General features: G+C 48.8%; 2 protein-coding genes across 2 annotated transcripts in view; one reads left to right on the top strand and one right to left on the bottom strand.

The window, feature by feature from the left end:
• The window catches only part of PAIP2B (poly(A) binding protein interacting protein 2B), a 47,062-nt gene extending 40,938 nt beyond the window's left edge, over positions 1 to 6,124 (top strand). Inside the window, exon 4 of the mRNA XM_004006056.5 lies at positions 102 to 6,124. Coding sequence (XP_004006105.1) covers positions 102 to 158 — 57 coding nt within the window. The 3' untranslated portion in view covers positions 159 to 6,124. The remainder of the gene's footprint in view (positions 1 to 101) is intronic.
• A 3,196-nt stretch (positions 6,125 to 9,320) lies between these two features.
• On the bottom strand, positions 9,321 to 18,270 carry NAGK (N-acetylglucosamine kinase). Its single transcript, XM_012173607.4, has 10 exons — positions 18,155 to 18,270; positions 16,063 to 16,147; positions 15,810 to 15,908; positions 14,910 to 15,051; positions 14,031 to 14,141; positions 13,227 to 13,339; positions 11,929 to 12,016; positions 10,842 to 10,939; positions 10,251 to 10,329; positions 9,321 to 9,651 (listed from the first exon to the last, which is right to left on the bottom strand). Exons 1-10 carry the CDS (start codon positions 18,181 to 18,183, stop codon positions 9,461 to 9,463), a joined length of 1,035 nt encoding a protein of 344 aa, XP_012028997.2. The 5' UTR covers positions 18,184 to 18,270; the 3' UTR covers positions 9,321 to 9,460.
• Positions 18,271 to 21,835: the final 3,565 nt, after the last annotated feature.

The raw sequence follows: 21,835 nt of genomic DNA, 5'->3' as shown, positions 1-21,835 counted from the left end.
GAGGAAGGTACTGGTAATAACATAAGCAAGGAGAAAATAAATTTTAAAGTGCTAAAGTGCAGCTTGCCTTGGGATTTATTATCTCTTGGTTCTTATTTCAGAGCAAAAGTAACCTGAATCCGGACGCCAAGGAATTTGTACCAGGAGTGAAGTACTGAGCTGACAGAAAGCGTTGAGGAGGACTTGTATGTCCCCACATCTGGGGACAGTGCTGCACAAAAAGCGGAGCTGAAGAGGGGGGTGGGATGGGCAGGGGGTGCACAGCGGGGAAGGGAGCAGTGGTTTAACTTGGCACTGTGACTACAGTGACTGATGTGCTCAGTCTTTCTCTACAAGCCTCTCAGTGTTTCTCTTTTGTTCTGCTGACTTTCATTTGAAGCAATTTCCTATTATTTTTATTAGCTTTTCGATTTAGGGAAATTGCAGTCTTTCCTCATGCCCTCATCAGGAATGTTCTGCTGTGTGTGTTTAAAAGAATAAGCTGACCAAGAAAATCTGGGTGTTTAAAAATGCCCTCCCCACCCTGCTGTCTACTTACCAAGGGCAATGAACACCTGGAGCACTACATATTCAGTCTGTTGAGCTGGATGGGAAGAGGGTCAGTTGGAAGAAACAGGTGTTGTAAACCAGAGTACACAGCTCCCGACCCCTGGGGGTTTCCTGCAATGTGCGGGGATTACCACTGGCCTGCTGAGCCCGTGCCTCCTTGCCTGAACCCTCCTTCCTGAACCCCAAGGAAACACAGGCTTAAAAGTACTGGTTTACCAGTACTTTAGATGGTTGATAAACCAACTTTCATCAGCCATCTTTTGATGGTTGATGAAAGTACAGGAGAGGACTGGGATGGTGGTGTCACTTGAGTCATTGACTTACTGTTGATCTACTCTTGAGCCTCTGTTTACGGCTGCCATCAGACTCATTATTTACAAGGTATAAGAGTTCTAGGGTGGATTTGCCACCTCGTCTCTCATGGTGTCCAATCCCCTGTCTCCTTTCTGCCCCGAACCCTATTCTGTTTTTAAGAAGAGACTGTTACCAAAGGTGTGTGAGAGGCATGCATTGCTGGCCATCAGCTTCAGTCTGGAGAGATCATCCTTGAATCCTGATAGTTATCGTCTTAAATTTATTTTGACAGGTTTTTCCTAGCCCTGTGAAGACTTGGTCCACCTGTATCTTACTTTCCTTAAAAAGGTTTGTGTACAAACCTTTTATAAGTCCATGTACAAAACTTTTATAAGTCCATGTATTTTTCAGAATGCTAGCAAGAAGCTCCATTCACAGTTTGATGCTTCTCCCCACCTTACAGAATTATGCAAAAGAACTCCAGAAAAGCCTAGGAGAGTGAGTCCCGCTTGACCCTGTGACTGTGTGATGCACCGGGACAGTTTCAGCAGTTATAAAGTTTTGCTGTTCCCACATACCCAGCTTTTTGAGTTTTCTAGGTTGAACTTTCTGGGTATATTCTTTTCCTGCCCACAGGTCACAGGTGTTTTGGCTATTGTTGTTGTTGTTGATACTCATAAGGAACTAAACTGGGCACCAGGAGATGCCTTTGTGTGCTGGAGAGGTTGGTGGCAGAGTCAGGTCTGAAAAAGAGCGTGTCTGGTCCTGGCCATTCTCCCAGGATGGGCGAGGACTGGCAGGGGCCTGAGGAGAACAGTGGCCCCTCTGTATGACCGCCACTGTCTTGTATGACAAGCCTGTCAGGAAAAGATCATGGAACTTGAATAAAGTCTGTAAATTCAGTATGTGTTTATGGGACAGAGGTTGGAAGGAAAGGACTAGGGTCTGGAAAACTGAAGAATTTCTCCTTTTTCTTATGAGGTCCCTTGCTGACTTTTCTAACAGCCACAGGGTAATGTCAGATTGAAAATACAAACCCATATTTCCGGATGGGCTCCTGAATTCGCAAAGCCTCTACCTTGAGAGAATGGAACTCATTTAACTGTGTTCAGGGAGGGCTGCAAATAAAGAAATGTCTTAATTCCAGCTTCAGCTTTCAGCTGGAATGTTTGCCTCTGATAAGGCGAGGACCTTGGAAGTGTAGAAACAAAGGTCTCTTTCTTCCAGGACTGCTGTTCCTCCTTCAATCTGCATCAGCTTGTCCGAGCTCAGAATTCTAAAGGCTGCTGAAAATGTGTTGGGATTACAGCAGGAGCCGTTTTCGAGACCATGGTGTCTCCATCACAAAGAGGAGCACGGGTTCTTTCTGTGGCTGCTGGTCTGGGAAGTCCTTCAGGGATCTGCATGGAGCAGATCTTCATCGACACCTAGGCTAAGCTGTTAGGTGTGGTCCAAGCAGCTTGCTTCTCCTTCTGCTGTGGGTTTCATCTTGGATGTCAGCATGATTTCACAAGGCATATTTGGTCAGGAGTAAGAAAGCTTCCTGCCAGATAAGCAGCGGAACCCGAGGACTGGCCTTTCCAGTCCTATTGAGACACAGTGTGCTGACCCTGGGATCAGGAGGTGGCTGGCAGTGTGACCACCTTTTTAATGTGTGTGTTTGTGCTTCTGGTGGTTCCTCTTGCATTCTGACTTTTCTCCATCTATTTTACGTTGTGAGGTGGGAGCACAGTTGTCACCCAGACCACGGGTCCAGCTATAGTCAGTTTGCCACCTCCTTAGCAGGAAATGCATGTGGGTCTTCCTGGGTCTTCAGTGAAGAAAGGCTGGACTCAGACTTTTCCTCGTAGGAGAGATTATGGATGCAAGCCAGACTAGATCTGTTCTTTTCAGGATGAGGCTGGTATTATTATAAGTGATGATTTTGATGTTGAATTTAAGCCACTACTTTTTTTTTTTTGGCAACTGGAAGTTTAAGTATAGAAACAGAACATGTATTTTTAACAATTGCCAATTCTGACTGGTCCCAGTCTTATTTTATTAGTGATTGATTCTGTGGTTATTGGACTCAAACTCCAAAATGAAAAGTATTTTATCTCTTGCTCTTCAAGAAGATAAAAACAAATGCCTTTTAGTTTCTCCATCCCTTTGAACTGCAACAGAGAATTTGATGGATACAGCCTAGGCCTGAGCAGCTGCAGCTTTGGGTCTTTGGGCCAGTTTCTGACTGTGGCAGTTGATTTTAGGGTACCACATAAGGTCAAACCCCAGAAAATTGTAAGGAAAAGGCTAGACCTTTGCAGCACCTTTAGTTTCCAAAGTGAAAACAGCCTGGGTCTCTTTTATTAAAGTTACAATGCTAATTATGACTTTAAAGTGTTTTTAGAGGTAATCAGCATTTTTCAAATTGTGTATTACTATAATGGCAAAGTTCTGTCTTGCGTTTGGAGATGCTGGGAAGTAAGGTCAGTCAAACACTTTGACCTCAGAGTGTAAATTCATGTATGTCAGGGAGGAAAGTTGTGTGAAGAGGTAGCCAAAGGAAACTTCTTCAGTAGTGCTGCTGCAAAGCCAGTATGTAAACACCAGGAGCCCAGGACTCTACACTGCTGAAATGGGAGGGGGCAAGTGTTCTTCGCTGAGGATCCTGGCATCACGTTTAATAGTGGTGTTTGATTTGGATTACGTTGATGTATGAGCTCAGCCAGAGGCCTGACAGTTTTGACCAAGATTTGGAGAACATGTGGGAAAGACTGTATATCCCTGGCCACTCTCTTCCGGGGTAGATGTAGAGCTCATTAGTTTGGGAAGTGGGTGGAGAGAGCAGGAGGACTGACTGAGATCTGGTGAGCATCGGGAATGTTGGTTTCCTCCTCCCTTTGCCCGCAATCACCCATGTGAACCATGTGAACCGTTTCCTCTCTCATTGCCCACACAGATTGTTGGTTCTCCTGGTCTCCATGTGGTACACAGCGTACTTTCTGCAGCCACTGCTCTGCTGCCTTGCAGATTTCATCCACAGGCTTGGTTGGTCACAATTTAGTAAGGTTTTTTCCCCCTGTTTTTAATCTTCTATTTCTCCCATTTTGAAGCTGCCGTTAGTGACAAAGGACAGGGGAATAGGAGGCTGACCCAGGGACACATTCAGGTTTCCTACACGGCCTCTGTACATGGCTCACTGTGTCCTGAGTTCACACTACTTATGTGTACGTGCTAAGTCGCCTCAGTCGTGTCCAACTCTTTGCAGTCCTATGGACTGTAGCCCACCAGGCTCCTCTGTCCATGGGATTTATCGGGCAAGAATACTGGAGTGGGTTGCCATGTCCTCCTCCAGGGGATCTTCCCAGCCTAGGATCGGACCCAAGTCTCTCAAGTCTCCTGCATTGGCAGTCAGGTTCTCCACCACACTAGCTCCGCCTGGTCTCACTGCCCAATCTTCCATAGCTATCCACAGTCCAGATTTTGCCGGGGGAGGGGTCATAGAGTGGGACAGCTAACTACACTGATCTCTACAGGGTGTTACAGGTTCATCACCCTACCCCCAGGGGACAGAAGAGAAATCTACAAAGGAACAGATGCACCATCTTTAAAGAAAAAGGCCCTTTATGTTTTGTTATCAGGAGTCTCATTTGTGAGGTCTGCTGAGCTTTCTTTCCCAGTCCTGTCTTCTTACTGGCTCCCTTTTAATATTGTAAATAGTAAGGAAAATGTTTTCACTCTGTAACTCAACACTAATTGAGAATCCTCTCTTGTTGATTGTGGGCCTTCGGAAATGTTTAATTCTTGATGGGTGGTTTGCAAGACAGGGACTTTTTTTTTTTTTAACACCTTTATTGAGGCGTATTATCATAAAGTTTGCCCATTTCAAGTGTACAAGTCAGTGATTGTAATAACTTTTCTGAGTGGCACAGACATACAATTCTGTTTTAGAACCTTTCCATCCCCTCAATAAGATCCTTCATGTCTATTTACATGGTACCCATGGTACTTGGAGAAGGCAATGGCAGCCCACTCCGGTACTCTTGCCTGGAGAATCCCATGGATGAAGGAGCCTGATGGGCTGCAGTCCATGGGGTCGCTAAGAGTCAGACACGACTGAGCGACTTCACTTTGACTTTTCACTTTCATGCATTGGAGAAGGAAATGGCAACCCACTCCAGTATTCTTGTCTGGAGAATCCCAGGGACAGGGAGCCTGATGGGCTGCTGTCTATGGGGTCACACAGAGTTGGACATGACTGAAGCGACTTAGCAGTAGCAGCATGGTACTTGCCTAGCTCTAGGCGACCACTAATCTATTACTATAAATTTGCCTTTTCTGGACATAATCTCAATGGAATCATACAACCTAGTCTCTTGTATCTGGCTTTCTTCATTTAGTGTATTTTTGAGGTTCAACCATGACATATAATTTGTTACTAGTTTGTTCTTTATTGCTAAATCATATTCCATTGATGGGTATACCACATTTTGTCAGCAGGGAGTCTTACTAAACTTGGATTTCAACTTCTTGGGGTCTGAATGGAACCCTGAGAACACAGGACTCATGGGGGAGCTGGTGTGCATGTCAAAGGAACTGTTATCAGAACCAGCTCTGTCATCAGAAGCTCCACAAGGAACCTGAACTGCTGCAGAAATTTTTATAATTTTGCATCTTATTTTTTATATGAAACTTTCATGCTGTCTATGTCAGCATAATTAACAGCATCTACTAATTAACAAGTTAATGAGCATGTGTTTGAGCGGAAAGAAGTGAAACCATCAATACTGCGTTGGATATGTTTTTTTCCTCACCTAGAGGGAAGAATCTCTGAACTTTCTAAACAATGTTATTTCCATTACAAAGCTGAACACGTGTTAAGATCATGCTGCCTTTGTTGGATCGATTTAGAAGAGGACAGCCAGCAGAGGAGGTCAAGAGAAAGGGAGTGGTACATCCCAGCGGGTCTGCGCGCGGCCTACACATCTGCTGGTGTGGACGGTGAAGTGCTGACAGTGCCAGGGCAGCTCAGCACCTCTAGCAGGCCCAGGCCTGGACTTTGGACCTTTTCCCCTATTTCTCAGGTGTTTAAAAGCTGTTTCTGTTCCTTTTTTTTCCCTATGTATACATTACATGGTAGTTGTTAATAGTTCTTTGTGGGAGGGGCAGAGCTTTAAAATTGAAGAAAATAATTTTCATAAAAGTATCAAAAATGGAAAAAAGTTATTTTAAAAAATTTGCTATACAAAGTGGCAGCTGTTGAAAATCTCATTAAAATGAGAATAAAATGCATTTGCTGGCAGTGGTACTGTTTTTCCTTCAGTGGGGTCATTATATTAGAGAAGGTGTGTGTGTGTGTGTGTGTGTGTGTGTGTGTGTGTGTGTGTGTGTGGTCTCAATATGAATCAGTTTTATTTGCAGTTTTATTAGAGGAGGGTGTGTGTATGTCTCAATATGAATGAGTTTTATTTACACAATTTCCCACTCTAAAAAGTGTTACAAAGTATTAAAAGCATTGTCTTGGAAGTTGTGTGTGTGTGTGATTTTGTCTCAATATGAATGTTTTATTTGCACAATTTCCCACTCTAAAAAGTGTTACAAGGTATTAAAAGCATTGTCTTGGAAGTCAGACCTAAGTGAATCCCATCTCCATCACTTAGTGCCTCTGGCCTGAACCTGTTTTATCTGTCAAGGTATAACACCTTTCTGGGGCTGTTGTGAAAATTTGACCACATATAATTTCAAATACAGCCTGGCATATGATCAGCACTTAATACATGGTAGTAATATTGGCAATAATATGAGTACCTTTGAACAGAGGCAGAAACAGGAAATCCTTGAGCTTGAAGGATAGCTGTTATTTTTCCTGTTCCTGGGAAAAACTTACTCCTCTCTAGAAAACAAGTTAATAGATTCTGTATTTGCCTTTCAACTACTGAACAAGGTAGCTCAGAGGTTAAAGCACCTGCCCGCAATGCAGGAGACCTGGGTTCGATCTCCTCCAGGGGTCGGGAAGATTCCCTGGAGAAGGAAATGACAACCCATTCCAGTATTCTTGCCTGGAGAATCCCATGGATGGAGGAGCCTGGTGGACTACAGTCCATGGGGTTGCAAAGAGCTGGACACGACTGAGCCACTTCACTTTCACTTTTTACTTTACTGAACAAGTCTGAGAGCCTGCTAGGTACCTGGCATTGTTCTAGGCACCAGGGCTGCTGACGTTAATAAGCAGGCATCATTCCTGCTCTTGTGGAGGTTAGTTACGCTTTACACCTTGCTTGAACCTCCCATTGATTCTCTGAGAGGCTTTATTTTATATGGTAGAAAGATCAGGGGATCAGACCCTAGCCTATGGGTTTTGAGTGCTTTTCTTTGCCTCCTTCTTACAATCAGATTTCTAAAACTCAGCTGGCTTGCCTAGTTACAGCTTTTTGAGATACTGCAGTTATGTCTATACAGGGCCTGAACGATTCACAGCCTTCAAGATGTGCATCATCCAGAACTTTCATTCAAAATCTAAGTATAATAAAGTACAGATACTGTAAACAGTACAGTCCATACATTTTCACCAAACTTTGTTGGTATAAGCGTATCATTCAATTTTAATCTTTGTATTAAAAACCTTCAGAGCACTCATCACAGTTGGCAGACATCTCAGTAAATGCTTGCTGATGGGGTGGCGCATGTGAGGCTGTGCTGTCCATGAGGTAACGCAGGTAGTGAGGCAATGCTGGCCTCTTCAAGTGCAGTTTTTGTTCCCAGCTGTCTTGCTTGGCTGTTGAGCTCAGATGAACACATGCATTCCCAATGGCTTGGCAGTATGGAATTCCATTAATTTATTCTAACTTGTTAGGGAAGGAGATTATAAATTTAAAGGAGAATCTCATTAAAAATCACTTATGACTTAACGACCTTCTGTACTGCAGAAGCCTGACTGGATAATAAGCTACCCCATCACATCTCCTTTGGCCAAAGGAAACAGGAACACATCTGACCTTGTACACTTTAGTGTTGCCTTCATTTTTTCAACTAATACTTTGTGAACACTCATGAGTTGGCCAGTCCCATCACTTCATGGCATAGATGGAGACACAGTGGAAACAGTGGCTGACTTTATTTTCCTGGGCTCCAAAATCACTGCAGATGGTGACTGCAGCCATGAAATTAAAAGATGCTTACTCCTTGGAAGAAAAGTTATGACCAACCTAGACAGCATATTAAAAAGCAGAGACATTACTTTGTCAACAAAGGTCCATCTAGTCAAGGCTATGGTTTTTCCAGTGGTCATGTATGGATGTGAGAGTTGGACTATAAAGAAAGCTGAGCGCCGAAGAATTGATGCTTTTGAACTGTGGTGTTGGTCTCGAGAGTCCCTTGGACTGCAAGGAGATCCAACCAGTCCATCCTAAAGGAGATCAGTCCTGGGTGTTCATTGGAAGGACTGATGTTGAAGCTGCAACTCCAATAGTTTAGCCACCTGATGTGAAGAGCTGACTCATTTTAAAAGACCCTGATGCTGGGAAAGATTGAGGGCAGGAGGAGAAGGGGATGACAGAGGATGAGATGGTTGGATGGCATCACCGACTCAATGGACATGGGTTTGGCTGGACTCCGGGAGTTGGCGATGGACAGGGAGGCCTGGCGTTCTGCGGTTCATGGGGTCACAAAGAGTCGGACAAGACTGAGCGACTGAACTGAACTGAACATGAAAGTGAAAAGTGAAAGTGAAGTTGCTCAGTTGTTTCCAGCTCTTTGTGACCCCATGGACTGTAGCCTACCAGGGTCCTCAGTCCATGGAATTTTCCAGGCAAGAGTACTGGAATGGGTTGCCATTTCCTTCTCCAGGGCATCTTCCCAACCCAGGGATCGAACCCGGGTCTCCAACATTGCAGGCAGACGCTTTACCGTCTGAGCCACCAGGTTGGCACTAAAGTCAATCAGCCTGTGCTCCTCACTGTGCTCCAAGACCTCCACTGTTCAGCTGGAAGAGTAGAGACCTGACAATGGTATGAAGTGATAGCTGTTCCCTGAAAAGCATAAATATGTCTTATTTAAATTCTTCACTAATAGTTTCAGATTCTAAATCCAAAATCCAGTGAGGTAACAATTCTTCCAGATTAGAACTGTCTGCTATCCCCTAAATCCTACTGGAACTATCAAGAGAGGTATGGTATGTCTAAGGTTATTCCTGGTGATGTTCCCCATGGAGAACACTTTGTTCCACTAAACATCGTCAGGCAAGGATTTTTACCCAGTTTGACAGGAGAAAATTGAGATCACAGGTTAACTGGCAGCCACGTGGCATATGAGTATCTCGCATGAGGGGTGGGGGCAGCACACAGATGGATTATCTGTGTGGTGAGACTGCAGACCACAGGTCAAGTACCTGAGCATGGGGCTTTAAACCCCAAGCTAAAACCATTTCAGAGCCCTCTGGGATACCTGCTGGCAAGTAAGCTGAGGATGTACACAGCAAATGTGCTTGGTAACAGTCCAGCTGGGGAGTGGTTAAAGTGCATTTATTTTCTTCTATATGTGTTTCTCTCTTTACAAAAAAAAGGAAAAGGAGAAAAAGCCTCCTGCCTTCCAGCACCCGATGTCCACTGGGCTTAGAGAGGGTAGAGCCGGGGCTGGTGCCCTAGGAGAAGGTATAGGAGTAGAAAGCAATGGCATTGGCGCTGTAGTCCATGGGGAGGAGGTGCCCAACGTGCCTGGCCCCAAGGCTGGCTGCGCCCAGGGCGGAGGAGTGTTCAAGCTTCAACAGGGTGAAGCCTGAGAAGGAGTTCTGAGCCTGGATCTCTCTGCCTTGGGTCAGCGCCAAAAGGAAACCTGGAGGAAGGAATGCAGAAGACAGAGCTAAGAGACCAGGAAAAAGGTGGGGCAGAGGGAGGCAAAGAAGAGAGGCAGGCTCAGAGGCCTCCTGCGGGGACCCACGCGCCAAACCCCTCACAGATGGCGCAGCAGGCAGCGGAGGCCCAGGGATGGCTGTGGGAGACTGGAGCCCACGGCCGCCCTGCCACCTGGGGGTTCCATCGGGTCCCAGAGCTACTGCAGTGTCAATGAAAACCACACAGCCACCTAACACAAGCCACCCTCTGCCCTTCGAGGTACGGTTATAATGACTGGGCTGTCACGACATGCTGGTCAGAAGCTCCGACTTCAAGTTAGATCTGTCTTTAGTTTTTAAAAGGCGGGGCTTATTTACTAAGTCCTAAAAGAGTTCGAGGAAGCTGGATGGGACAGTGAAAAAAGGCTCCCTGGAAGAGTGAAGGCTGAGGGTCTTGGCCTGAGACATCAGTAGCCTGTCCAGGCTTCGGGGCCCAGGTCTCAAGTCCTCCCCGAGGCAGGCAGTTTGCCCAGGCCACCCACTTTCCAGCCCCATCCCTCGCCCTTGCTCATCCCCACAGGGCCCCCCAGCCTATGCTCACCTTCCTTCAGCAGCTCCCAGCTCTTCCACACAGAGCCCACACACAGGATGGGAAGGCCCATCTCTCCCTGGAACAAGACCTGGCGGAAAGCAGAAATAGAAACTGGGGGTGACCAAGCCTCACCAGTGCCAGAGGGGGCAGTTTTTTAGAACCAACCCAACCTACCCTAGACACTCTCCCTCTAGCTGAGAGCCAGAAAGTGGACTGGAGGAAAAGGAAAAAAGGGAGGAAAATAAACTCATAAAGGCAAGGGAAAGAAGGGAAAGGAATAATGGGTTGAGGAGCAACAGAGAGCAAGGAAAGAAGGGAGGGGAAGGGACAGAAGCAGGACTGAACTAGTCACAACAGCACAGACCCCACAGTCAGCCAATCTGTTACATATACACACACCACGGGACCAGCCTTGAAGGGCAGGCACCAAGCCAAACCATCGTTTGGTTACAGACTTCCCACAGAATCTTCTGCATACCCTACATTACTTTAGAGTTGTATCCAGTTTACACAGAGTTTGATGGGACAACCTCATCCTAACAGGAAAGAGCCAGATCCGGGTCAGCAGCTTCCCAACCTCCAATTTCCCCCTTAACTCACCGGGTCAATCTCAGGCAACACTGCCACCACATGTCTGCCCAGCATCTCCCCGGCCTTCCTGAAGATGTAACGGGAAAGGGGGTCTCCCTGCTGAGCACCTGGGTGGGAAGGAAGAAAGGCAGCGGGTGAGCATCGAGGGGGCTGCCACCTTGTTCACCCACCTTCTCTGCGGCAGGGCAGCCACTGGGGGAGAGCCGATGGCTAGCAGAGGCTCAGTCAGGAGTCGGGGCTCGCCTGCTGACCGGTGGTAAGCCAGCCTCAGGCGGGCCTCTCGTCCTCACTGCCCCTGCCCCGTCCAGGGACTTCCACCCTAGAAGAGTGTCCTGCACAGAGGTGGCTCACTCCAGGCACTCAAGAAAGGGTGCCCCCCCCCCCCACCCTGGGCAAAACACTGGTGCCTGGTCTGTGCTCTTAACTTCACTGAGTCATTCAATCTGTCCCTGCGGGTTTCTCAGCTCTGGGAAGCCAGAACTTGAACAGCCAGCTGCTACTGCTGTCGGGGCCCCCCACCCACCTCCAACAGTCTGCTGTTGGTCAGCCCAGCCCCTTCCTGGCTCTGCTCTGAAAGGGCCTCAGGCCAGCAGGATCTAAGGGGGCCCTACAATGCCCTGAGGCTGCAGGAATCAGCCTCGAGGAAATGAAGGCAGTGTGGACCGTACAGGGGAGAAAAAGCAATGTGCAGACACACGAGACCTCGCTTAACTTCCCCTGATAACCAACCAAATATGCCTAACCTCTGTGTGCTCCCCTAGTACTCTGGGTATCACTGGTTAAAAAAGAAAGTTACAGATTTTCCCAAAGGATAACTGCTTCATGAATGTCTCAGATACAGACATCCAGCCTGCACAAGCCCTGACAGCTGTCAGGAAGAGAAACAGGCAACACAGAACAACTGTCCACACAACCTGAGCGTCCTTCTGCTTCCACCCTGTGGCCTACCAGAGCCAAGGCCCATGGCGGCAGAAAATAAGGTCACTTGGTCAAAGGCACACTGACTTCCAATCCCCATCTGAATCCTACTCCATCCTCCAAATAGGGAAGTCTTTGCAGAACAAAATCAGATAAAACCCTGCCCCATCTCCAGTACCTTCTGCAACTTTCCGGCAAAACCCAGCAAACCTGCATTTATCAAAGTCCCTGTACAGGTGGGTGAGGATTCCTAGCCGATCTGGCACCTGGGAGACAGAGAGGGCACAAGACAGTCAGCAGAGGCAAAGGAAAATTCCCAGCTGGCCCGCCCAGGTGGCCTTCCTGCTGTCTCTCCTGTTAGAAGAGCTGGAGTAATATCTGCTTAAGCTTGAGAGAGTAGGATTGGAGATGCGTCGTTTGAGAAAAGTTCTGTCTTCCCCAGCACGGCCTCTACTCTCTTTAGGGGTCGCCTGAACACGACGCAGAGCAGCCTGGTCTCACCAAAGAGTGCTCTGTAGTTCTTCAGGTGCTGACGACTACTGCTCACCACACCTCTCCCTTAAATGGCACAGGGCAGATCAAAAAGAAACTGATTTGTTTTCCCCACATGTATTTCACCACAGGTCCATCTTCTATCACAACAAACTTACACACCTGTGACGCCTTTGAAGGTCCCAAAGAATGAGGGACTCCCTGGACAACATTACTAAAACGGAAGGGGGGGGCACTAAAATTTGAGCATGTTAAGCATGTTACACGCCCTCGGTCAGTTAATCTTTGTAACGACTTAATGACTAAAGGATGAGGGAGGGAGGAGCAGACATGTTAGTGGAGTTCAGAACCAATCTGCTGGGTCAGGTGAGACCTCTGCTTGCTCATAGGGCCCTCAGCCAGAGAGATGTCTAGCAAATAAACTGATTTCCCTTCTCTTCTCCCCACCTCCACCTCTAGTGCAGCTAAAGGCAGCTGCTTCCTAACCCACTGCAAACGAGCACAGCCCAGACAAGGGCAGTCAATCCTGCTGCCCTGGGTGGGAGGCTATACCTTCCCAAGAACTCTTCCTGCCCACCTCTTTAACAGGCTCTCCTCCCTGACCACACAGGCCAGAGGTGGCTCACGGTCCAGTGGACCTGATCAGACCGAATCTGCTGCCCCGGGTCTGTGTGCGCTGGCTCCCAATCCCACCCTGCACCTCTCCTTGCAGCCTAAAATGGCATCTGCCTTCACCTCCCCACAGAGTCTAGCTGCCCAAGGATGAAGTCTAGCTTGGCCCCACTCCTCATGCCTGACACCCTCGGGGAAAGCAGCACCCACCTCATTCTGAATCCTGTCCCCACTGACGACTTCTCCATCCTCCAGCTCTGACCCACAGCTCACCCCGACTTCCCCTGGCCCACCCAGTCCCTCTCCCGAACCCACTCCTGCTCTGTCTCCCACTGTCCTATCCACACGGGCACGTTTACTGGGTGCAAGTACCTGGAAATAGTTGAACATGGCTTGTTTGACATAGCCAATGTCATGAGGAGCCGCCTCTAGGTTGTCGATGGAATCAAACACTATTTTCACTGCTTGGTGTGCAATCCAATAGGCTGCAGAGAGCAGAGAGGACTAAGAAGACAGGGCAGTCTCCCCAAGTTCACAGGGAAGGTCAGTCAGACCTAGACAGGGTTGGGTATTACAGAGAATTAGGTGCCCCGATTCCCAGCCTGGGGTCCTCTAATTAAACTGTATCTGATCCATAGAAGGGAAAGCTGGGGTGGGGGAGACAGAACAGGTTAAGCTGTGTCACTTCCGCTCCCATCCCCAAATAAAGACCGGGTCAGCCAGCTGCCCCTCAAACCACTGTCGTCACTGCCAGGAACTAGACCATAACGGCCTTCATGAACACGTTCACCTGCTACCTATAAAGAGGTGACGGTGGAAGGAGTTCCTATACCCCTTTCCCGCTAGCAGACTAGCATGCATCTCGTGACTTCCACGGCCTTAACCTTCATCGTGTCAGTTCCCTCCAAAGAACTCCAAAGGTCAACATAGGTAAGCAACAGCTGTTATGCTGAGGCATGGATCTGAGTCCAGGGTGCAAGTTACTGCTGAAGAGCAGGGCCTGCCACTAACCCAGCATTTGTATCTCTATGATCTTCGTCATTACCCTGTGCTCAGATTCAGGCGCTGTTCCCCCAAGAGTCCCCAGGGGTCTTCAGGCTGAGGGGAGAGGAAGATGAGGAGTGGCAGGGAGGGAAGGTCCAGGACCCTGGACAGGCCCAGTCAGCGGGAGCTCACCTGAGCCCTCATCTCCCATCATGTGGCCCCAGCCGCCACAGCCGCTCTCAGAGCCATCAGGGTTGATGAGCCTGCAGTTGGAGCCTGTCCCAGAGATGAGCACGACCCCACCTGGAAAGGGCACAGGAGGCTCAGTGTGGCTGACTCCGCACAGAGCTCAGAGCTTCTGACTGACGAAAGGACAGACAGAAACCAGCCCAAGCAAAGGGATCACCACCCAACTTTGGGGAGAAAACCCAGCCCAGCTAGTTTCCTGCCTGAAGATGGTGGGCCTAGGTCTCAAAGGAACTCCAGTCACATAGAGCCCTTCTCCAAAGAGGAATCCAAGTCTGTGTCTCCATGCCCAGCCAGCCTTCAAGTGACTACCTGCTTTACTGAGTCCCTGCCATGTGCCAGGGGTTGTGTGAGACCCTGTTCACACAGTGCTACTCATTCAAGGCCCTAAACCACCTTAAGAATACAATTATCCCCATTTTCTAGATGAGGAAATTGAAATTCAGAGAGTTCTGTAACTTCTCCAAGATGGTACAGCTGGCAAAACAGGCCATCTCATGATCCCATAGCTTTTACATTCCCAACAGAGTGCCTCCCAGTCTTTTCAGCACTGGCTGCTGTCCCCAGCCAGCTTCATCACTGCATGGCCCATTCCTCCTCTGCAGTGGACTCCTGTGTTTGACTCCTGTCTCACTTCCTATGAAGATACCCTTCCTGCCCTCCCTCCTCTGCCCAGTCCTTGCTCTAGCAAGCTTCTGCTAATGAAAGGAGTGGGGGCCATGGTGGAGGCTGCTCCCCAGACATTTGCAAGTCAAGTTCTGCCAGCTAAAGGGGCTTCCCCAAGAAAACCAGTTCTCAACCTCACCCCTCCCTCCACCTCCTCACCATCCGGCGTAGCTGTGGCGATGGAGCCGGCGGCATCGGTGGTGATTAAGTAGCTTTCACTCACGTAGGGAAATCGGTCCCTCAGCTCCTCCTTCAGCATCCTCACCGCGTCCTCCTGATCCCCACCGCTCAGGGATAGGCCCTAGGCCACGCGGGAGGTGAGCGAGCAAGCATAGGCCCAGACCCAGCTCCTTTCTCAGCCCCCTCCCCTCCTGATGACTGCCCCTGCTTGCTACAGCTGGGCCTTCCCTGTTCACGCAGCCCAGTTCTCCTTCCTCCTTCCTCAGAAGGCTGAGGCTGCAAGAACCGGGACTGAGCATGGACAAGCCAAGGGATTCAACACCGCCAGGTTTGGAGCTGGGAAGGACAACAGCACCCTTAGAAAAACCAGGCAGAGGACCAAGCGGAGAAGAGAGGAGCTTGGTTTGGAATGCGTGGCATTTGGCCAAGCCTGCAGGACATCTCACGAACACGTCCAGGGACAAGCCAGAGCTACAGTGACCTGAAAGTAAGCTCTGAGCCAGGAATATTAGCTAACATTTAATCAGCGCTCATGCATTAGGCTCTGTGCGAACCACTTTGGGATGTATCACGTCATTTTACTTTCCCAGCAACTGAGGTAGCTACTGTTATCTGCATTTCCCAAATGAGGAAACTGGAGGCTTAGAGAAGATAAGTAACGTGCTGAGGGTCACCCAGATGTTAAGTGACATAGCTGGGGTTCAAACCAAGGCCTCAAGGCTTTCCAAAGCCCTGTGCTCTTCCAATCCTGTGGCTTGTAGGTGACAATGCAGCCACAAGAATGTACGTGTTTTTCCCTCTGCAGTCACCAGACTCCTCAAGTTCACTCACTGTCTCAGCGTCGCTGTGACCTAATTCCCAAGCGCTACCCAGACTCACCAAGCTTCGGAGAGGAACCAGAGGATCCACCCCTGCTTTCCATTTGGCCCTGTTCACCATCTCGTTGATCCTCTCCACGCACTTGTCTGTCCCGATCAGCTGGCCCCAATCAAGGGAAGGAGGCGTTACAAAGGCAGGCGTGACCTGTGTTGCCCCAAAGGCTGCTAAGTGAGCCCCCAGCCACCACCTTAACAGGAGTTACAGAGAATAAAACCACAATCCAGCCCACTGGTCCCCTCAGTGTGGCCTTTACCCAGTGGTTTGTGCTGAGTCCATCTGCTTCTGCCAGGATCTGCCCATCCTCTGAGAGTAAAAGGACCTTGGATCGTGTGCCTCCCCTAGAGAACACAAGGGGGCACTCAGTCTTAACTCAGAAAAACCTGCAGTTAACAGCTAAACCTGTGCAGTCCTTGTCACAGGCAGAGCCCAGTGTAAGGGAGATAGTTTCAGCAAACCCAGTTACCACTCCCAAACCTCCCTCTGTGGCTGAGTGACTGCTATGCTCTTGGACTTCCGAAATGCAGTTCCCATTCAGCTTCCCTCCGGGGCATCCTACATATCCTCCAAGACCCTTTGCCTTGAAACCCCTGATGTGTGGCCAGCCACCACAGCTCCATTAGCTCAGCCGTGTCAGTGCTCCCCACCCCACCCACCCCGGGCTCCTCTGTATTAGTGGGTTAAGCTGTTTTCCTGTTTGCCTCTCACTAGACTACAAGTTCCACGGGGTCAAGCTCTGGATCATTTATCTACCCTCAACTTGGCACAGGTAGATAAAAGGAACGGCAAGTCTCTCTACTTCTCTCACAATAGCTAAAGGTTGCCTTTAGCAGCTTCAGCTGCCAAGGTCTTTAAGTCACCCTTGTGAGAGACACTGACAGATGGGAAAGAGAGTTAATACCTGCTTAAGCAACTAAATGGTCAAATGCTGGGACATGGTAGTTTGGAGGGAGGTCTGTGGTGGTGTGATGTATGTTTCTTTATTGATCAGTACTTTTCGGACTATCAGAAGAGGACACTGAAGACCCGCTGATCAAACTCAAAGATAACACGAAGTTTCAAGGGGTAGTTAATGCATGAGGTGGCACATTGTCCCCAAAGAACTTAACAAACTGGAAAAAAGGTTTAATACGTTACACATGAATAAGACCAGGATGAACACAAACTTCTGTACTTAGTTTAAAAAACTGCAATAGACACAGGGCAGGAGAGATTGATCATAACCACGCATGTGAAAGAGAAGACTCTGGGGTCCATGCGTCTGCAGTGAGATGTGACTGCTATAGAAGCAGTTCAAGCTCAGATTAAAAAATGCTCTAGCTCAGACAACAGCCACTCTCTGCTCTGATCTGACACACCCAGATTCATAGAACTTGTCACTGGCAGGGGATTTTGGCGATCATTCTGTTCATTGCTCTTCTCACTTCACACATGTGGTAACTGAAGCCCAGACAGGGCAAAAGTCTTACCCATGGTGATACCAAGGAGAAAAGTTATTACAAAAGTCTGGCAGACAAGCTTCCCAGCAGGAAATATGTAAGAACAAGAGGGCTGGATCTAGTGTGAGGAGCCTTAAGTGACAGTAAGAACGGGGAGGATTAAAAAAAAAAAGAAAAGAAAAGAATGGAGGGTTTCAGACATCAGTACAGGCTAGCACTCCGACCGCCCCAGCTTTAGTCCCCGAGCGCAGTCCGTCTCTTTGCAACCCTATGGACTGTAGCCCACCAGGCTCCTCTGTCCATGGGATTCTCCAAGCAAGAATACTAGAGTGGACTGCCATTTTCTCCTCCAGGGAATCTTCCCAACTCAGGGATCCAATGCGTCTCCTGCAGCAGCAAGTGGATTCTTCACCACTGCGCCACCTGTGATGACCCTTAGATACCAGATACCTTCTGGCAAAGCTCACTGTTCCGGATTCCACCACACTCCCGCTCCCCACCCCCACTCCAACAACTTCACACCTGACACCTGCTCTGCAAAACTCTCGGGAGCAGGAATGGAAAAAAAGAGAGCTGCTCCAGCGGAACTCCGGTGGAGTGCGTCTTTCGTGCGAGAAAGGGGCGTGTTTCCTCACAAAACACAAAGGACCCACCCCGGCGTGTGGCCGTGGCAAACAGTGCCTGCAAAGTACTTGACCGCGCACCCAAGGGCACCGCTGCGCCTGCACACACTCCTCCTCCGCAAGGCCCCGCAGCCCCAAAGCCCAGGTGAGGCATGGACCGAAGCCTCACTGAGGCGGGAGGTCACCAGCCTGCCGGCCCGGCTACGGCCTTCCTTTCGCCCCCTCTCCTCGTGCCAGAGTGGCCCAGGACGCCCCTCCCGGCCTCCCCGCTCCGGACCGCACTCACCCCTCTACGCCCCCGTACAGCGTAACCATGCTGCTGCTACCGCCACCGCGGAGCCCGCCGTTCGCTTCCCTCCCGGCTGCGATTCGCTCCCTCCAGTCCGCAGGGCACCACTCCGCGTCACGTGAACGCCGCTGCGGGCCAGCTGACTCCCGGCGCGCGTGCGCGGGGCGTGGCGCCGCGGCCCGCCCTCAGCCCCGGAGCGGCAGGTCCCGCTGGTGCACCCGGCGGGACAGTGCAGTCAGCGGCGGCGGCTGCAGCTTCCGTCCCCACCTCCTGGGCTCTGCTTCTGGAGACGGATACGGGATCCCAAGTGCAAGAGCCCGAAAAGGGTATTCAGGCCAGACCCCACCCCCAGCCCCGACCCAGACCCGTCCCCGCCTCGCTCGCCCCTCACTGCCCGGAAGGTGGTGGCAGCTCCGCCTCGCGCATGCGCGAAGCTTGGGAGCCACGTAGACTGGAGGTGAAACTGATCTTGACGCCGGTCGGCAGAGCACCTTCGCGGTGTGGGGTCGCGGATCCCTGGAAGTCTTAAAGAATTATCGCACTGGTCAACTCAACACATGCCCAACGATGGCAGAGTCACACCATGCGCCCATGAGTACCCACGCAGACTTTACACTTCACTTGTGTGAATATTCGTAACCAAGAGTAACTAGAAGCTGCCTGGAGACCGAGAAAGCCCTCCAGGTTGTCCTTGTAAGCCGAGAAGGGAGCGTTCAGCGTCTGCTGTCTTACAGAGAAAGTTGGGTTCTTTGTGGAGGCTACTTGGAGGCTGTAGTCTGCCAGGCAAACTAGCAGATTTGGTAGTTTTATCTACCCTTTGGCCTCCTCTCCCCCACCTGTTGTGCGTTGTGTATCTGCGTTAGGCAGGGACCTAGCCTCCGTGAACCTCCCCTTCGGCAGAAATACCTGCTTAACCATGAAGAGCAAAATTCTGGCATCAGTAAGACGACTCCTTAAAGATAACACTTATTCTTGATAGGGGGGTCACATGTCACTTAGATCTGGATTCCGTAAACTGTCAATAATATGTCATTTAATGTACAGCTGTCTTACAAAAAATTTGTATTATTGTGCTTCGACTTCTAACAGGTGAAACAATTCTTAGAGCTTTCTGAGATGCTCTTCTTGAGTTATAATCGTCAAATTTGGCTCGAAAAAAATTTTCCATTTCTTTCTTAGATCGACTGATTGTTTTTTTGTTGTTGACAGGTTTTTAGAAGCCTTTTGTTACCTTCCAGCCACCACTGAGCTCTCTCTCTTTATAGGGGTGGAGACAGAGAAAGGGAGGTCGGACGGGGACAATACCAGTCAGGTCTGGGAGTCAAGCCGGAGCACCTGCGCACCTCCGTGGGAACCTCCAGGCGGTTCTGGGCAGCAGCTTGGGCTAGGAAGGCAGTCAGCTGCCACTGGCATCTCTTCAGGAACATCAGTCTAGGGAGAGGAGCTTTGCAGGGCAATTCTCAAGCTGCTGCTTCTGCTGCTAAGTTGCTTCAGTCGTGTCCGACTCTGTGCGACCCCATAGACAGCAGCCCACCAGGCTCCCTCATCCCTGGGATTCTCCAGGCAAGAACACTGGAGTGGGTTGCCATTTCCTTCGCCAATGCATGAAAGTGAAAAGTGAAAGTGAAGTCTCTCAGTGGTGTCCCACTGTTAGCGACCGCATGGACTGCAGCCCACCAGGCTCCTCTGTCCATGGGATTTTCCAGGCAAGAGTACTGGAGTGGGGTGCCATTGCCTTCTCCAATTCTCAGGCTAGCCTGCCCCAATTCTCCACCCCCATCTCCCGGATATGCCTGCTGAGCACTAGGCGCCTCTTCCCCTGACAGCCAACTGGATCTGTTTATGCTTTGAACATTTGGGGCATATGTGCTTTTTAAACTGGAAAAGAGGAGTCTTTTCATTTCTTACCTAGATGGGACTCTGAAACACTTCAGTTTAACCCCTAAGAGTAATTAAAAGTAGAGTCCTATATCATAGAGCATATCAGAGATGGGTAGGATTTTTTTAAGCCCACCTGTATCACTTACATCCATAGTACTTCAGACCTGGAAAGTGTTTATTCAAAGCACACATTTTTAGAATAATGGAAGTAAAATATTCCAGTGAGATTAAACTGGCAGGATTTTTGAAGAGGAAAGTGTAGATAGATTTTGAAAGAACTGTTCCTTTTCATGCCTTGGATCTAGAGCCTTCAGATCTATGTATATGATAATGTTAAAGTTTCCCTTTGTATTTCTTGTTAGAAAAGGAAGCACAAGAAAGGTTTGAATGTAAGAATTGAGTTCACCATTTGCTAGTGGATGACCTTGAGCAAAGTACACAGAATTGCTTATGCTTTTCCTCTGTGAAATGGAGATGTTAAACAGCAACCTACTCAGACTTACACGGGATTTATATATCAAAAGGGTTGTGGAAATCATAACGTACTACATAGATCTTAACTAATTTTTATTGGCATTGCTAACTAGGGTCTGCTGTCCAACAAAGTAGCCGCATGTGACTATTAAGCACTTGAAATGTGGCTAGTCCAAATGAGATGCACAGTGAGCGTAAAATACGGGACAGCCAAGATTTAGTACCAAGACAGAATATAAAAGTATCTCCTGTAATTTTTACACAAGTGACATACTGATATTATTTTGAGATAGTGAATTAAAATGATTTGTTATTAAAATAAATTTTGCCAGTCTGTTTTATCTTTTTTTAATATAGGTACTAGAAATTTTAAAAATTACATATGTGACTCACATTTCTACTGCGTGTGCATGAATGTTGCTTCAATCAATTCAATCATGAATGTTAAGTTGCTTCCAACTCTTTGCAACCTGATGAACTGTAGCCCACCAGACTCCTCTGTCCATGGGATTCTCCAGACAAGAATACTGGAGTGGGTTGCCGTGCCCTCCTCCATGGAATCTTCCCGACCCAGGGATCGAACCCACATCTCTTACGTCTCCTGTGTTGGCAGAAACACTCTTTAACACTCAGTTCAGTTCAGTCACTCAGTCGTGTCCAACTCTTTGTGACCCCATGAATCGCAGCACGCCAGGCCTCCCTGTCCATCACCAACTCCCGCAGTTCACCCAAACTCATGTCCATCGAGTCGGTGATGCCATCCAGCCATCTCATCCTCTGTCATCCCCTTCTCCTCCTGCCCCCAATCCCTCCCAGCATCAGAGTCTTTTCCAATGAGTCAGCTCTTCGCATGAGGTGGCCAAAGTTTTGGAGTTTCAGCTTTAGCAGCATTCTTTCCAATGAACACCCAGGACTGGTCTCCTTCAGAATGGACTGGTTGGATCTCCTTGCAGTCCAAGGGACTCTCAAGAGTCTTCTCCAGCACCACAGTTCAAAAGCATCAATTCTTCGGCGCTCAGCTTTCTTCACAGTCCAACTCTCACATCCATACATGACCACAGGAAAAACCATAGCCTTGACTAGACAGACCTTTGTTGACAAAGTAATGTCTCTGCTTTTGAATATGCTATCTATGTTGGTCATAACTTTTCTTCCATGGAGTAAGCATCTTTTAATTTCATAGCTGCAGTCACCATCTGCAGTGATTTTGGAGCCCCCCCAAACAAAGTCTGACACTGTTTCCACTGTTTTCCCATCTATTTGCTATGAAGTGATGGGACTGGATGCCATGATCTTCGTTTTCTGAATGGTGAGCTTTAAGCC

The sequence above is a fragment of the Ovis aries genome, chromosome 3, assembly GCF_016772045.2.
Source record: "Ovis aries strain OAR_USU_Benz2616 breed Rambouillet chromosome 3, ARS-UI_Ramb_v3.0, whole genome shotgun sequence".
NCBI classification, from domain to species: Eukaryota; Metazoa; Chordata; class Mammalia; order Artiodactyla; family Bovidae; genus Ovis; species Ovis aries.
The sequence above is the reverse complement of the archived record's forward strand: the minus strand, read 5'-3'. Positions and strand labels throughout refer to the sequence as shown.